The sequence below is a fragment of the Medicago sativa genome, chromosome 6 (assembly GCF_051527215.1).
Source record: "Medicago sativa cultivar Bolivia chromosome 6, Bolivia_mono, whole genome shotgun sequence".
In the NCBI taxonomy this organism is placed as follows: Eukaryota; Viridiplantae; Streptophyta; class Magnoliopsida; order Fabales; family Fabaceae; genus Medicago; species Medicago sativa.
In genome coordinates, this window is record NC_140754.1 from 86571425 (window position 1) to 86589172 (window position 17748).

The 17748-nt window shown below is 33.7% G+C and overlaps 1 protein-coding gene and 2 long non-coding RNA genes across 3 annotated transcripts; 1 reads left to right on the forward strand and 2 right to left on the reverse strand.

Annotated features, from left to right (window-relative positions):
• Positions 1–1769: 1769 nt before the first annotated feature.
• Positions 1770–3181, reverse strand: LOC146917758 (uncharacterized). The gene is made up of 4 exons (XR_015013502.1): positions 2914–3181; positions 2417–2588; positions 2244–2334; positions 1770–2073 (listed from the first exon to the last, which is right to left on the reverse strand). It is a non-coding gene; the product is annotated as an uncharacterized LOC146917758 (long non-coding RNA).
• A 272-nt stretch (positions 3182–3453) lies between these two features.
• LOC146917759 (TMV resistance protein N-like) lies at positions 3454–16051 on the reverse strand. Its single transcript, XM_085716581.1, has 6 exons — positions 15288–16051; positions 8703–9909; positions 8201–8482; positions 6477–8081; positions 5900–6389; positions 3454–3704 (listed from the first exon to the last, which is right to left on the reverse strand). The coding sequence occupies exons 1-5, from the start codon at positions 15743–15745 to the stop codon at positions 5901–5903; spliced, it is 4041 nt and encodes a 1346-aa protein (XP_085572707.1). The 5' UTR covers positions 15746–16051; the 3' UTR covers positions 3454–3704; position 5900.
• On the forward strand, positions 10591–13044 carry LOC146917760 (uncharacterized). The gene is made up of 3 exons (XR_015013503.1): positions 10591–10990; positions 11219–11302; positions 11384–13044. It is a non-coding gene; the product is annotated as an uncharacterized LOC146917760 (long non-coding RNA).
• Positions 16052–17748: the final 1697 nt, after the last annotated feature.

Here is a 17748-nt window from a genome sequence, read left to right on the forward strand (position 1 = left end):
TAACCTCTCTCTGCCGAAATTTTGTGTGAAATGACCAAAATGCCCCTGGGGCTAAAACGACTAAAGATGACTCAGATGCGAATTGTAAAATGGTTTCTTAACAGGAATTTAAAGCAAGAACTTATATAAACAACATTAAAAGACTCAGAGACAATTTTAAGAGTTTAAACAGAATTTTGACACATGAAAAGACCAAAATGCCCCTAGGGGCAAAACTGACTCAAAGTGGCTTCAAATGCAATTTTTGAAATGGATTTTGACATAGAATGAAACAGAGGCTTATTCAAACCAAATGAAAAGACTCAAACAAATTTTTAAAAGACTGAAAGAAATTTTGACATAGGAAATGACTAAAATACCCTTCTATGTGAATTTTGCAAGTAATATTGAAATAAAATGCAGAGAAAGAAGTAATTGATCAGAGACAGTTCAAATGACTTAAAATGCAAGAAAAGAAGAATTGAACAAGTATTTTTAGGTCCAAAATTAGGGTATAACAACATTTGCCATTAAAAAAAATGATTGCGTGATTTGAACAATAAAATTTAAAAAACTTTTAAATTGGTTAACACAATTCAAATACATGGTTAATTAATCACATTTAATGGATGATTAATTGATATACTAGATGTTGAAACTTATTAACCATCAACAAATTTTACTAACTATAAATTTAAATGTGGTAAACAATAATTACATGTCAAATCTACATGCAAGTGAACACCTGAAAGTGATATATTATATGTTGGAGACTAATGTTGGACTAAGTTTTTCTTGGTTTCTTGACAACTCAATGAAATGGGACATTGCAAGATTTTGCTCAAAGTGACAAACCAAGTATGAAATTAGTATTAATGGTTCAAAGGGTAATAGCCTGAAATAATTGAAAGAAAAAGCTGATTTTTAACCTAAACATTTATAGGAACAAAGCAATGGGGTTAACATGGACATCGAATTAAAATGAGGTGCATTCATGTTTTTAATAAAAATATGATAAGACTAAATTCTGTAAACAAAATAACCTTGTAAGGAAGGCTCGTGCATTAATTGTGTTAGCAGTGGAAGTTGGACTATGGTTCAAACCAATTATTTTTAGTTGGATTGATGTTTACGGTAATGAAGTGCTAAATTTTGAATAAAATGGCGACCATCCAACCTGTGATATTTTCAAATTTTCATGAGAGTCAACATAAGCATTTTGGCATCTTTGAGCTATTCTCTGTTGCTTTGTTTCCCATGGAAGTCACTACTAAGTTTCCGAGAGTGATGAGTCCTTTCTCTGAAATTTCTATCACCAAGGACAGTTCCAAGAGGATTTACCGCATTAGAAACCAATGCCCTGCATTCTCTAAACATTTCATATATAGGACTTGTATGTTGCAACACATTATTTTTGTTATCAAAATTTGAGCATGAGTTTATAATGTCTAAGAAATGAGATGTTTTTTGCCATTCAACCATATCGATTCTTAATTTTAATGAGACAATATGCCAAGGAACAAAACATATTATTAAGCACATACTATGTGCTTGAGAAACATGTGTTGATAGTAGAGATCAAAGGTAAAGATGCAGAATGATAGAAAACACGAATAGAAAGAATTATTGCATCAATGAGGAAGAGTGCATATTGTATAGTGAAATAAAAGGTGAATGTTATGCTGCCATTATCGGAGCTGTCATTGAAACGAAAATGATCCTGCAAAAAATATCATTGTTGGATTTGCTAGAGACGGCAGTGGAGGCACAAGACATCGTGTGATGGAGCATTGACAAAACAATAGTCTATATTGCGTTGAATTTTAAAATCGACAAGCAAATAGATACAAATTTTTATTCCAAGAATGACAAGTAAAAATGAATAGTGGAATTACAAAATTACACTACATAGCATATGTAGAACATGCACTTTTCACACTTGGCTGTATATGAATGCAAAGATCCAACAAAACAATTGTGATTCAATGCATAGCATTACCAGCAATCATTTGCAACACAACAATTAACATTGATTATCATTCTCCTTTGGTTACCCTTGACAGAACTGAGTCCAAATTTAATGCATTCTTGACGCTGCAGATGGTACACGTTTTAATAAGAAACTCATAAAGAAAATAATAAATAACAAGCTACTTTAGAAGATTTTGGCTAACTCATGCCATCAAAAGTTTGATAATCTATCCATAAAAGACACTCATACTTTGAAACCACAAAGGTCTAATCATAAATAGAAAAAGACCCACCAGTACATAGTGTCTCCAGAAGAAACCACCTTCTTGCAAATCGAGTCTGGCACTATCTTTTCCAAGATCTCAATCTGTTCTTCAGCTTTTCCTATTAGGAGGACATGATTAGTTAGATAGATTCTTTATTACTAAGAAATCGTGTACATATAATGAATATAATTAGGACATACTAATCTCAACAAAATCTAAACAGTTCATCATTATCTTTTGCAGGAGCTCCTCTTTTGTGATTGAGGTTCTTTTGACCAGTTCCACCAACGATGAAGGATTGTGATCCAATGCATTCAAAGAATGTTGATCTACATTGATTTTCTGAAAAGAATGACTAAGGTTCTCATCTACCTGCATCGAGATACCAATTAACAAGAAATCGATTACTTTCACAAGAAAAAAATTACTTTAACAACAAAAAAAATTAAGGAAAATAATGTTGATCAGATGCGAAATGTGGAAGCAAGGGATATTAGATATCAAGAATATGCTTGTGAACAATGACTAAACATGAGATTTGAATGGTGCAAGAACATGGGAGAATAGTAAGAAAAGACAAAATGAATGAAGTGCAGTTAGTATATCCCTTTATTATCGTCAATCTAGAAAGAAAGGATTATTCTAAGGAATCGACTAAACTACGATATTATAAGTGTGTTATAAATAAAAACGTTACCGTTTTTGTATACCCATCCTCGATGCTTTACTCTAAATCTTCGACTTGTTTCTCACCCAATATGTTCATTATCTCTAAACTCCTCTCTAGAATTTAACATGAACTACTAAATGTCAGGAAAATAAATTGCTTTCTTTGCAAGCTCTCCGGCAAGGATAGATTGAAAGGTACAAAATAGAATAATAAGTGATTATCAAAGTATTATTTTAGGGATAAGTCGTAAATTAAAACCAAAACTAGATAGCATGCGCATACCTCCTAAGGTGGGGAAACAGAATCAAAAGATTCGAAGTCCTCAGAACATCGTCATCTAGGTTTAGACATGTATACTCTATTATCCAAATCATCGCTGCCTTCTGTGAGTGTAAAGTCAAGCACTCTTTTTGCAGCCTTAAAACACAACCCAGACTTTTGGGCAGTCATTTTCTGAAGCTTAACATCTGTACCGAGCAACAACCTCTCAGGTGCTGACTGTGCAGGAGTGTTCATCAACAAACTATCCGTACAAGAGACAATTTTCAAATCAGGGCTTTCAACGCAGAAAACAGATGGTTGAGGGGAGATCTTATATACTGCTGTATTAATAACATTTCGTTGAATACACATTGACAGTGATTCCTTCTGCTTGCTTCTTTCTACATGATTATTACTCACACAAACAATGGTTTACATTCTTTCTGCCATGTGCTTTCACTTTCTTGGTTATCCAGCCAGTCAGATACATGGGATGACAGAGAGTTTTCAGATGATGAAAAGCTGTTAACTTTCTCAGTCTGGTCAGCAACATTCTTCTGAGAAAAGCAGACCCAAAGAAAAGCAGTTGTCAAAAGGTAAGCATAACCTGATTTAGTAGCCAAAAAATCTCGTAAACTTTCTCATAATGATCAACAACATTTTCAACCAAGTATAACATGCTTAGCCTCAGATAATCATAAATATATTTTCAACTAAATATCGTATAGTACCTTATTATTATCATTAATACATTTTCAACTAATTATAACATGTTTACATCTACCTACCATATGGAATCACAAATCATAGCATAGAGTACATGAGCATAGGAAAAGTTTCCAAACATAAAGCACACTACCGGTATTCCAAAAAAAAAAAAAAACACTATCCCTTCCTTAATCTATCATTAAAAGGTAATGGATCCTCTATAGTCAAAGTGCATGTTTGGTTTCACGGTGAGTTTTCCGAAATGAAGGTGGCACCATCATTTTGTAGAAACTCCTAAGCGTAACTTATGCAAAATCACGTTGCACAATGTCATTCTGTCAAACTCATTGCGAATCCAAACATACACAAAACAATATCATCAATTGTGGAAATCCAAAAATTTAAAGCGGCCGTAATCGACACAAAATGTCATGGCACCCTCATCTTTCACAAATTGGCCATGGCATAGGTCAAAAAGTCTGCCAACACAGTGTGTCTGCCATAATTTCACAAAATGGCCATGGCAGTTGATGAGTCATTAATTAGTCTATTTTAATATATGATTTAGTATCGTTTTATTTAGATTTAGTTTTATTTTATTTCAATATTATTTCCTTTTTGAATCTTTTACTTCAAATTGCATTTTATTTTATTTCAGGAACGAATATATGATGGAAGGAGTCTTGGAGCAAAAGAAAGGAGTCTGGAGCAAATTCGGTACAAAATTACGAAGATACGGAGACAAAAATATGTCTCCCACAAGTCAGAAGCTTGGCACGGCCCGTGTCAACATGTGGCACGGCCGTGCCACCCTCCAGGATGCCTTTTGTTGCTTTTTCTTCGGGCCCAAGTTACTCTGTTTTAGTTTTACTGATTAGCCCTTATAGTTGCTTAGATTTTAAGTCAATTGTAAGCTATAAATAGAGTAGCATTCCATCATAAACATTCACCTTTATTTCTTAGAATTTATTAGTGACAATTATTTTAATAAAGTTCTTTTATTTCTTTACTTTCTTTCTTGCAATTTATTTTATGCTTTCTCTCTTCTTCCCCATCTCTACAATGAACATGAGTGAGTAGACTTCTTTGTCTTGGGATTATCGGGTAAGTCTAATGACGTAATCCTAATCAAACCAAGCTTTAACCCTAACTTCATGTAACTCTAATTTTTAATCTAAATTCACTGTTTTAACATGAATTGACCATTATCAAACTGTAGAAGCGAAAGCGGAGGGTTTGATAATAGTTAATCCATCATCTCAAACATCAATTCATAATGCGAAAGCGGAGCTTTGATGTTGGAACAAGTGAATTTAAACAAGAATTGCAAAGGCAGTGAAATAGTTTTGCAATTCTTGAGACGTGTGTAGTTTCAATCCTTATAAGCATCTTCTAGTAATCAAGTCAGCGAAATAGGCTTGGTTGCTAGGGGTAAACTCTCACCGGACTTGATTGGAAAGGTGAGGGGCTAAAGGGAAACCGGTCTTTAGAAATTAGGTATAAAACATGGAATTAGAAGTTAAGGTTTTGGCTAGTAAATGATTCGTCGTTACGATAAACCAATAATCCCAAAGCTCTTTTTATTATTGTTATTTAATTTCAATCAACTGGACCTCCTCTTTTTAATCTCTTTTCTCCTCTAATCATTTTCTAAAAGTTAATCAGATTGAACAACTCCCTAGCGGAACGATACTCTTTTACTACTATTACTTCGATAGACCGTGCACTTGCGGTTTGGCCCTATCAGCGGTGAGCTTACACCATTATCTTTTGAAAGAGCTCACTAGTGACAGGAGGGCAAAAATTCAATATTTCTGCATAAACATGCCAACTTGTTGTTAAAACATGGCTAATTCCACCTATAATTGTGATTTGGTGAATACATAGAAAAATCTATCATAAAATTATGAAACAAATTAACATTCTACAATACAGGAGGAAAGATTAGAAAAATCTATCATAAAATTATGAAACAAATTAACATTCTACAATACAGGAAGAAAGATTTATGACAATTTGGGTAAAATGAATGATATATACTTACTTCAACATCCAGAGTCTAACACAATGTTAACATCATTTTCTGGGTTGGTGAATTGAATATCGTTCATGTTACTTTTCTCTTTCAATACATGGATTCCGCTAAACATGAATGGGAATCCAAAGTCAACCTCTGCATGGTTCCACTTATTTTCTAAAAGTGCCTTGTCCATATTATCATTGAAGTTTTCCATTTGCAAATGAAAAAGATGCAAATGATATGTATTCGGCTGTGATCTTGTACCTATCCTCGAACCATCTCTATAGAAAAATGTATTGCCGTTGATGATCACTTTTACACTGATGATCCCTTTTACAGCACCACATCGAGAAACATTCCATGTCAATGGAGAAACAACACAGAGAGCTATGGCAGGAAACTTGTTACGAAACCAGAAAGAAATTGACAATCCTGCCGAGCATTTGTGGTCGAACCAATCTGGAATCTTTGCCCGTGGCAAACGAAAACAAGTTTTTCTAGCCTCATGTAATTCCTGGTAGTCATAAATAACTGATGTAAGTTTAAATATATCATGAAGAATATAAAATACGTTACAAATAAAAACAAAATAAATCATAACCTGATTTAGTAATTTGCTTTTGCACGACGAAATCAACGATGTGCAGTTTAGTGCAGATAAATTTTTTAAGCATGGAGGAATCCCTTTAATTTCCTGAAGCTCCTCACAATCATCCAAGATAAGCCTCCTTAAAACATGACATTTTTCGATAGATGTAGGAAGAACTGAGAATCGACTTTTAGTTAGGTGTAATTCTTTCACATTTGCAAAAAACATGATACCTATTGACAAATATTCATCTAAAAGTTTGCGGTTACTGAGACAAATATATTCTACAAATGAAGATTGCATCGAGCTCACTTTTTGTTCACTCTGGATGGTAAATTCATCCAATTTTGACAACGCATCAGCATTACTTGGTAAGTAAAGACTTTTACATTTACATGGATATAATGGTTGAGACGGATTAAAATTTTGAAATCGAAACGACAATTCTTTTAAGGGAATATTATCCCAGTAAAGGTTTGTTAGATTTTGCATCTCTCCCAATACTTTTGGAGAACTCTCTAGACTTGGACAATACGAAAGATCGAACCATTCCAATGAAGTCAACCTGAGCGGTGGAATACTTTTAAGCATGACACAACGTTTAATACTCAAGAATTTAAGTTTGTCCAACCACCCATCCACCACACTTGGAAAATGCTCGAGACTACTACAATTTGAAAGGTCAAGTGTTTCTAAAGAATCCAACTTGAGAGGTGGAATACTCCTGAGATTGTGACAACCTTTAACAAGCAGGGTTTTAAGTTTTCCTAGAAACCCGTCCACCACAAGTGGAAAACTCTCAAGACTATAACAATGTGAAAGGTCAAGTGTTTCTAGTGAATCCAACATGAGAGGTGGAATACTCCGGAGATTATGACAATTTTCAACAAGCAGCGTTTTAAGTTTCCCAAGACACTTGTCCACCACAATTGGAAAATTCTCAAGACTATAACAATCTGAAAGGTCAAGTGTTTCTAGTGAATCCAACATGAGAGGTGGAATACTCTTGAGATTATGACAATTTTCAACAAGCAAGGTTTTAAGTTTTCCACGACACCCGTCGACCACAATTGGAAAATTCTCAAGATTATAACAATGTGAAAGGTCAAGTGTTTCTAGTGACTCCATATTGAGAGGTGGAATACTCCTTAGCTTAAAGCAACCTCTAACACTCATAGTTTTAAGCTTATCACCAAACCAATCTACCACATGTGAAAAACTCTCAAGACTAATACAATCTGAAAGATCAAGTTCTTCTAGAGAAGCTAACATGAAAGATGGAATAATTCTGATTTCGGTGCAACTCGCAGCCCTCAAGATTTTAAGTTCTCCAGCAAATCCATTCATCACTAGAGGAAAACTTTCTAGACTATAGCAATGTGAAAGATCGAGTTCTACCAATGAAGCGCAATTGAGTGGTGGAACACTCTGGATTTTAGGGCAACTTATTCTCAAGATTTTAAGCTTACGCAAAAAACTAACCGATTTATCAATTGCAATTAGTTCCTCACAACTTTGAATTGAAAATTCTTCTAAATTTGGGAGACCAGATATGTCAGGAATTTGTGCTAATAGTTCACATTGATCAAAATTTAAAACTCTCATATTCAGGAACATCTGCAAAAAAAAAAATGGAAATAGAAAAACATGAAAATAATTGAAATAAATAAGAAATATATAAATAATCAACTGGATTTATTAATATAAGATAAGTGATATAAATATTTTGCACTTGCCTTCCTGAGAAAGTTCTCCAACTGAAATTGATTTGATGGCAGGCAAGAGCGAAAATTACACATAGCAAGTTCCTTCGGATTAAAACCAGATGGTAAATCTGATGAAGGATAAATGCACCATTCCAGGACTCTTAGACTATTTGGAAGATGTTTTGGACTTTCAGAAAAATCATCATGCATAATAATTAGTGTTTTGAGATTTTTCATCTTCTTGAAAGCTTCTCCATCCCATTCTACTTTAATCCAACGGTCGAAATGTATGATTTCAATTTTACCTGTTCCCTGCAAGCAAAAAAAAAAAGGACAAATCAACAAAATGCATGGTAGAACTTTATCCCATGTATTTAAAGACCTTTAAATATTAGTATAAATGAAAAAATTGTAATGATGTGACAACTAATAACACTAATATTGTAGAAAGCCAAAAGGGTAAGGTGAGCATTAGTAACATTAATCAAAGTTAAAGATGAAAAGTCAGACCATCCATATCATTATAACTCACCGTATTTCCATTTAAAACATCAATTATATCTTTATAGGCCCACAACCTACTTCGTTTTCCAGGATTTTTTGGTGATTCTTGTCTAACAATTTCTTTCCCCATATCCTCTATCAAATCATGTAATGTCACAATACCAAACTCTGTTATTTTTATGAGAGACCTTTCCACCAACACACTAATGTGATCTTTCATGATATCACCATGATGAGCATGAAGTATTTCTTCAACCCTTGTCAAATTATATCCTTTGAAGCAACAAGCAATGTCAAGAAAAACAAACTTCTCTTCTTCCTGCAAAGCATCAAAGCTCAGTTGTAGTGTCATTTGGATCTTGTTATCAGGAACCCTTTCGTAACGATCGAGCAAACATTTACATTCCTCTACTGTCTTATTAAAAAAGTGAGAACCTATGACTTCCAAAGCAAGTGGAAGGCCAGAAGCATATGCTACGGCACGTTTTAAAACATGTGCATAACCTGAAAAAACTTTATCATTCCGCAAATCCTGCGGTTTACGCAATTCGTTCACATCCATTAATTCTCCTCCATGCTTTTGCACTAATAAAATATCTTTATCACTTCGACTATATTTATTTTTTAAAGTTTTCCATCCCACCAAGTCAAAAGCATCTTCATCATTTAATCTCTTCACCTCATATGTTTTCTCAACCTCGTGACATGTTAGCAACCTTTTGTCCCGAGTTGTGATGATAACTCTACTACCTGAACCAAACCAAACGGATCTTCCAGCAATAGCCTTTAATTGCTCCAAACTGTCAACATCGTCTAGAAGCAAAAGAACCTTCTTTTGTTGGAGCCTTTGTTGTAATATTGAAATTCCTTGTCCAACGCTTGTTAACTCCATGTTCTTCTCTCCAACAATTTGAGACAAAAGGATCTTTTGGAGATATATCAACCCATTTTTGTCGGAATTTTCTCTGACTTTTTCAAGAAAGCAGGAACCTTGAAATTGACGTACAATAGAATTATAAACTTCTAAAGCAAGTGTAGTTTTCCCTATTCCACCAATCCCATGGATCCCTACCATGTGGATTGTATCATCAGACCCAACATTCAAAAGCGACGTCACGTATTGCTTTTGGTGCTCTAGTCCAACTAGGTAATCACCGACAGGTATGACAACAGGTTTTATATTTCTCAAGACTTGTTCCACAATCTTCCCAATAAACTTATGCTCATACCCATCCCTGTCCAATAAGAGAAAAAAGGTCACTCAAAAGCATGTGTCTATGTTTTTAACACTGATATATCAGGCTTAGTTGTGTTTTTCGCCATCTATCATGATTGTACAATTTTAGCCCCCTCTCTTCTTTTTTTTTTTTAAGGAATTTTGTCCCCTTATGTTTTCTCCGTGATTAATTTGATAGTCTCTCTCAAAACTTATGTTGATGTGATATCGTTTATTGACATAACACTCATCTCTCATAGTGATGTGACTTTTCTTTAAAATAAAAAAATGCCAAAAATCAGCTTGTACACTTGAGCGAATCAAAATTCTAATTGTGTCAAAAATTTTGATATTATTTGGAGTTTTAATTTTTAATTTAAAAGAAAAGTCATGAGTTGAAAGTCATGTCAAGAAATCATGTCACTACAAAGTAAAATTGAAGGAAAATTACGATACTAACAAATCATAAGGGTGGAAGACATAAGGGGCCAAAATCGTTTAAAAAAGATAAGAGGCTAAAATCACATCTTTATATCTAATCCAAAGGTACCTTTGCAAACAACCCTACCAAAACCCTAAAACTCTCTTATTTGGCGCTAAACAAATGTTGCCCCACCTAACCACACTTGATGCAAAGCAATCCCACTAACCCACTAACCCAAAAATGCTCATTAATTGCCGAATTTGAAATTCAAATTTCACATCTAGGGAATACAAATTTTGTAGTTTGTCTGCCACACTCTGATTTTTGTTCAATTTCCAAAATAAAAAAAAAAAAAAAATCAAACTTTGTATTCTATCTTATTTTGGCACAGATCTCTTTAGTTTCATTCTTATTGTCCCAAGGAAAAAAAAAGAACCCTTTGGGATTACCTGATGATTTACACATCCGATCCTTCTCTGACCTTTCCCCTTCTTCATCTACCTTTCCTCACCTCCTTCTCCCTGCCACCATCGCACCTCTACCCTTTCTTCTCCAATTCACATAATTATTTTCATCTTCCCTTTTTTAATGTTCTTTGTTTCCTCTGTTCAAGATGTGGTATGGATTCGGCGACTAGAGATTAATAAATTTCACTCATCTTCAAATCATATCTATGGTGAGTTGTTTCCTTTTTCCATACATTTATAATTAATTCATCACCTTCTGTGTTAAGTTTTCAACTTTAGTTACTTCTTCTTTTACATGTTTGATTGAATGCCTCATTGAATTTTACTTTTACAACTCATTTCTTCTTGGGTTACAGATGTGAGTTATAGATTTAGGCTTTGGAATTGTCTCCATTTCTGTTACATTCTTCAACTAATTATTTTCTTTTATTTAGTAGGTTCTGAATTCAACTTTCAGCACTGCTATGCAAGAGATTGAGAAGAGATAAAATATGGACCTTGAATTTATTTTCTTTATCTGGGTAACTTTTTTTAGATGTACAATATTCTGGATTTTCCCTTTGAAAGAATTAATATGGAACTAAACAGTTTATTGGATGCAGATCAATCCTACCATGTATTTTGTTTTATTGGTGCTGATCTGAAGTCAACTGGGAGAAGTAGCTTTGTAGGATTGATCCAATAACTGATACTTATTAGCAAAAACTGTCATAGAGAGGCTGGCTATTGAGTATTTGCATTTGATCTCTTTATTCGTATGCTCCATCACTAGCAGAGGCAGAGGAAAAAGAATTGGCAGATGAGTTTTTACCTGAAACACTACTTCATTACTAACGTTTTATTTGCCGTAAAATTGCTTTATACACTATGTATTCGTCCATGTAACTCAATTACGGACTTTGCCTTTGTCTCCATTGATGGATGTGAGTCAGTGACAACAGATAGAGAGAGGGAGAAGAAAATTTTGTTTGGTGTGAACGTAGGTTAGCTTTCTTTGAGAACTTTTTTGTTTGAGTATATTTACTTTTCATGTTTATGGTCCTTTGTTTTCCTTGCTTATACTGCTTTCTTTAGAATGAAATGTAGGTTAGTTTTCATGGATCTCTGGAAAATAAAGTGGATTTGGTTGAAGATTTTGTTTACATTGCTGTAAAAAGAAAGTCATTGTTGTGTCATCGAATCACCTTTGAACTCTCCCTGTTTGGAAGCAAGAGATAAGTGTTAACTCTTTTAACCTTTTCGCAGAAATTTTGTTATACTCATGTGAATTCATAATTTGATAGTGTGATATAATATTTGATATGTTACCACTTTAGGAATCACAAAAAAAAAAAAATGGAAAGAAGTTACTGGGTTATTTTAGTTTGAAACATGTATATTAGTGTTATATATTACACATGATTCTATTTTTCTGCACCATAGTTATAATTTGTGTGAATGATAGTTTTGTTTGTGTACTGATATTATCTTTTAGATAAAAATTCCAGCTTAATTTGATTTCAGTTTGGTGGATATATGTGATTTGTAATCAATATTGGTCCATGGCCTTTACTAATGTCTAATGATGCATGTACTGTGACTCCAGTGAAATTTTTATGTCAATGTCTCCCGGTTAGATATGATGAAGGGAGGAGATTCCACAACACATTTACAAAGAATGTATATGTTCATCTCAGGAAATGATATACAATGACTAATGCTCAGCAACTGCACCAAATTAAACAAAGATCAACAACAGAAAAATTGTCTGCTTAATGAACTGATCAATTCTATGCCTTACATTGCCTAATAGTTGCAACTAACTATAGAACATCATGATCAATACTATGCCTTGCACATGCAGATGGTTTGACTGGGATCAAAACGAGAATGCTGAAATTCACAAGTTGGGTCTGAAGGTTTCAGAGAAGTTGCTCACCCAGTAGGATAATGTTGGACAACAATTGGCATTGGCATTCAACAATGATGGCTCTGCACTAGCTGCTGGTGGAGAGGTATTGGCTTCCTTTAAATTCATATAAAGGAAGAGAAACTGTTTGCTAGCACTGATGAAAGTTTTTAGTTACTGAAGTAAGCAGGTAGTAAGATACTTCTCTGTCAAGGGGATGTTAGTTGGTTAAATGGTTCATCATATATAGTTAATGGTTTGGGTTTTAATTTGTTTTGTACTTTCTATTGCTTTTGTTCATTTCTTTTCTTTTTGTTGTTCGATGTAAATACTTACTGTCATTTATAAAATAAAAAAAATATTTGAAGGAATAAACTTTTGCAAGATTTTGCCAGAATTTTAGAATGGTTATAGATTCATAAGTACTAATGTAATTATATTTTATAACTTATATTTCATGATCAATAATATATCATGTGATACATAGGTTCATCAAGGAGTGGTATGAAAATTTTGCTAACAGATGACGATGGTGTTTGCATTGATAAACGTAGTTTTCAAAGAAATTTTTCGCAATATCTAGACATGAAAAACTTCAAATATAATATATTTATTATAGTAAAGTTTTAAGCTGGGTATATAATATATCATTTTGTTTTTGCCTACTACATTTTCGATGTATATGACCCGTGCGGCAGCACGGGTGTAAAGTCTAGTAGTTATGTTATACCAAGGGTCAAAAGTGCATGCAAGTCTATTTACTTAACTAAAGTTGCCCCCGCTTTTGTTTATCGTATACTGTTTTGAAAAATGAATTAAAAAATATGATTATACTCTTATAGTATTATTTTTTTTAATAAAAAATTATTGTTTGGTGTTCTTATCATTCTCTTTACTATCTATTATATCGATTAAACTTTGAAAGAAATACTATTGCGGGACCATTTTAATATAATCAAAGTTCGAATGCATATTTTATTGCTATTTTTATTCACAATTTCATTAACATATAATTTTAAATCCTATTATAAAATATGAAACAACACAAAATATGTGAATGATTACTAAAGTCGATAAAGTATGATTATTTAAAAGTGAATTTTATACTTTAAATTATAAAATTTAATTATCATTAACATTTAAATCATAAAGAAATGAATTCATTTTTTTAAATGGTGGTTCAAAATTAGTATATATCATAAAAATATTTAATTTTGTTAAAATAGGTTAAAGTGTGGTGCATATTTAATTATTAAAAAAGGTGGTTGTAATTCAAGAGCGGAAGAAATTATAAATTTTAGATAGGAAAAGAGATTATAAATTTAACTTTTCAATAATAAATCCGGCCCTAGTTTTCTAGTGAGAGAAACTCCAACTTCTCTCTAAACTTTCTTTCTCCTTCGTTCATCGAGGATGGGTGGTTTTAGGTCATTTTTTGACCTAGAATCACTCCTCTACATCTTTTTTTTCCCTTTTCTTTCAATCTAAATAAGTGGTTTTCACATATATCAAGTTTTTTCTTTTGTGTTTTTTGTGATTTCGTCGTCTAAGTGTGGCGTTGTGTTGTTCGTCATTTTGTGCGGCGTTTGATTTCGCCTCTTGTCGCGGTGTTTGTTTAGTTCCTATTGAAAGATCGGCATCAGTCAATTACAAATTCAACCAATGATTTGGGCGTTAACGTTGTAGATCCGGAAGCATGTGAATTTCGGTGACTTAGGTTCTATCATATTATTTGTAGGCATTTTGTCGTCTTATGCTATTAACTTGGGTGCTGTGAGTTTGTTCGCAGATTCACCATTTACGTTTTTAGCGATGTTTGTATATGATGTACTCTATCGATCTAAATGAATGAATATCGTTTTGTTTTTGTCAAATTTTTTTTTTTAACTTTTCAAGAAAGGAAAGTGTATATTTCAAAAGAAAGTGTATATTTCAAAAGAAATGAAGAACTATTCATATGGAGTATGTATCAATTTGAATTGATCGCAATTGTTGGTGCTTATAGAATAACTACTAGTTCAAAAAAGGGATAGCGATGTGTAATTTATTCAATAAATAAATTGGGGTAGCCAAAGTTGGCATGCTGCTGCTATCACTACTCCACTAGCATCCGCCTTCTTTTTTTTTTTTTTTTTTTTTTTTTTTAAAATAGCATCCTTATTTTGTCTTAAATTATACTCTCTTCGGTCACTATTATAAGCAAAAAATAACTTTTTAGGTTCATTCATTAAATGATGTATTTAGTCTATATTTTGGACCAAATACATCATTTAATGAATGAACTTAAAAAGTTAATTTTTACTTATAATAGTGACCGGAGGGAGTAAGTGTCTTCTTTATTTTATATTCATCTTTCTTAAATTATTTGTAATTTTAGAACATCAATTCAATTTTATTAACTATTTGTCTAAGAATTTCAATCACTATTGTACATTCACCTAACCACTCAACTAGACAAATTAAATGAAAAATACTTCCTCCGGTCTTATTTATAATAGAAATTTGAGTCAACAAAAGTAAATGTATTTGGTCCAATTTTTTAACCAAATACATTAACTTTTGTTGACCAAAATTTCTCTTATAAATAGGACCGGAGGGAGTACAAGATAGGAATATACCCTTTCTTATAATGAAAGCCGGACAAGTCAGCAACTTGGTGAAGAGACACCTTCCATTCATCCAGATTGGAGCTGGCCTTGTGTTTTTCCATTGCTTCTCCAAAACTTGTTTTCAGCTTTCGTACATCAGAAGGATCAACCTTATAAAATACCGGCAAAACGGAACGACCCACCTTATCTTTCATCGTATCAATGATCTTAGAAAGTTCTTGTAAGCAAAAGGAGGAAGATGCATAGTTCTCAGAGAGGACAACTATGGCCATCATGGACTCTTCAATAGCTTTGAGAAGTGTTGGTGTGATTTCATTCCCTTTTTGAAGCTCCTCGTCATCGATGAAAGTTCGGACTCCTTTATCATCAAGAGCTTTCTTGAGATAGCCGGTGAAACCATGGCGAGTATCCTCGCCTCTGAAGCTGAGGAAAACATCGTACTTGAATTGATCTGTGAGGGAAGCCATGATGAGTTGGTTTGATGAGTATTGATCGGAGAGTGTGAAACTGAGAGACAGACACGCTTGTGAGTAGTGATTAATATGAATTGCATAGTGTAGACATATGGACTTTTGAGTATCTTTATAGAGTCAAATGGGACACGTCCATAGAGTAGGAAAAATAATAATTTCTCGTAATAATAGGGAGCAATTTCCCGGAATTGAGGGAAGCCATGATGAGTGAATGAGTTGGTTTGTGGAATATCCAGATTCAAATGAAAGTGGGAGACACACGCTTCTAGTAGTACGTGATGATGAATATTAAATGAGTGTGAACATATGGACTTTGAAGTATCTAGAGACATAATAATCACGTGAAGTGGGAAAAACAAGTTTTCGTTCTCTAAATATTAATACTCCCTCCGGTCCTTATTACAAAAAACAATTGACTTTTTTGGCACATTGTGTAAGTGATGTATCTAGTCTATATTTACAATAAGATACATTAATTATTCTATAAACCTAAAAAGTCAACTTTTTCTTATAATAAGGACCGGAGGGAGTACATATATACATACGTTAGTGTATGATATTTTAAGTATGATATTTTAAGTATTTTTATTTTTTTTTAAGCAAAAGAAGGGGTGCAGAGGGGTCTCCTGTTGCAGAACCCTAATCATATGTAAAAAGAAAGAAGTACAAAGAGTGAGGGGGACAAAACCAAAACCCTCAAGAAAATTAAAAGCGGAAACCAGAAAGAAAACCAAAAAAAAAAAACAAGAGAAAAGATACCCGTAAAAGATCTAGTGAGGCGAACGTCTAGAAGTACCAACCTTGAAACCTTTGCTCGCTTCAGACTGTGGCTTCTTGCTCTTCTTCTTTCTTGGGACCACAAGTTGAAAAGGTTGGCCTGTGTCTCTTGCTAAATCAACAATATCTTCTTTCTGACCCATGTTAGCCCAAGAATCACTAAAAAAATCCATAGTTTGTTGAGCCACAGTAGGAACAAGTCATAGAACTTGCATATCATGAATAACATTTGCACTAAAGTTTGACAAGTTAAGGTCTGTCCCAACTACAGAATTATTTGTTCCAAATTCCTGCTCAAAGTTATCGAGAGTATGATCATTACCGTAATCCATATCAGTCACCGCATCACAACAAGGGCCAGTGATACGCATATCAGCAAAAGAATTGCTCTGTTGGTTCCCATTATGTGTCTCAGCCAAAGCTAAGGTGTCTTCCACCTGCACAACATGCACAGGAAGAGTTTCAACAGAAATGGAAGATGTCTCTTCCACAAACTTAATAGCATCTCTTACATGTATTGTAGTTGCCATCTCTCTAGACCTTATAATATCAATAATAAGTGGATCCTCATCTACAATGATTTTGCTTCCTCCTGAAGGTTGCACAATAGCATCAGTTTTTTCAACCTCATGTTGTCCAACCTCCTGAGGAATGGGGTGCTTCACAATATCAGATGTCTCACCCTTGTGAGCATTCTCTTTCTGTTTCTTAACAACTTCTGTGGAGGCATTATAATTGTTATGCAACCACTTGCATTAACCAATGGAATGACCGATTGTAGCACAATTGTTACAGTAATCAGGAAGCCATTCATATTGAATTTCAACATAAAAGGAAAACCCTTCACATTCAACCACGATTTCGTTAAAAATTCTTTTGGAGAGGTCAAGATCAACCAAGATCCTTGCAAAATGGCCAAAAGTGCGATTCTTAGTCGAATTATCTAAAGTTATAGGGGTTCCTACCCCATTAGCAATTTCAAACAAAGTTGTATGTCTCCAATACTCTTGAGGGAGATCTATCAATCTAATCCAGACTTGCACATGAGTTTGTTTATGATTGCGAATGCTAAAATCTGAAGACCATTTAGAGAGAAGAAAAATATCTGGTTTGAGATTCCAAGAACCTGCTGCCCATATTTTCTTTAAGTCTTCCATGGAAGAAAACTCAAAATCAAAAAAACCTTTCGCTATTCCAATTTCCAGTAGGCTTCCATAATG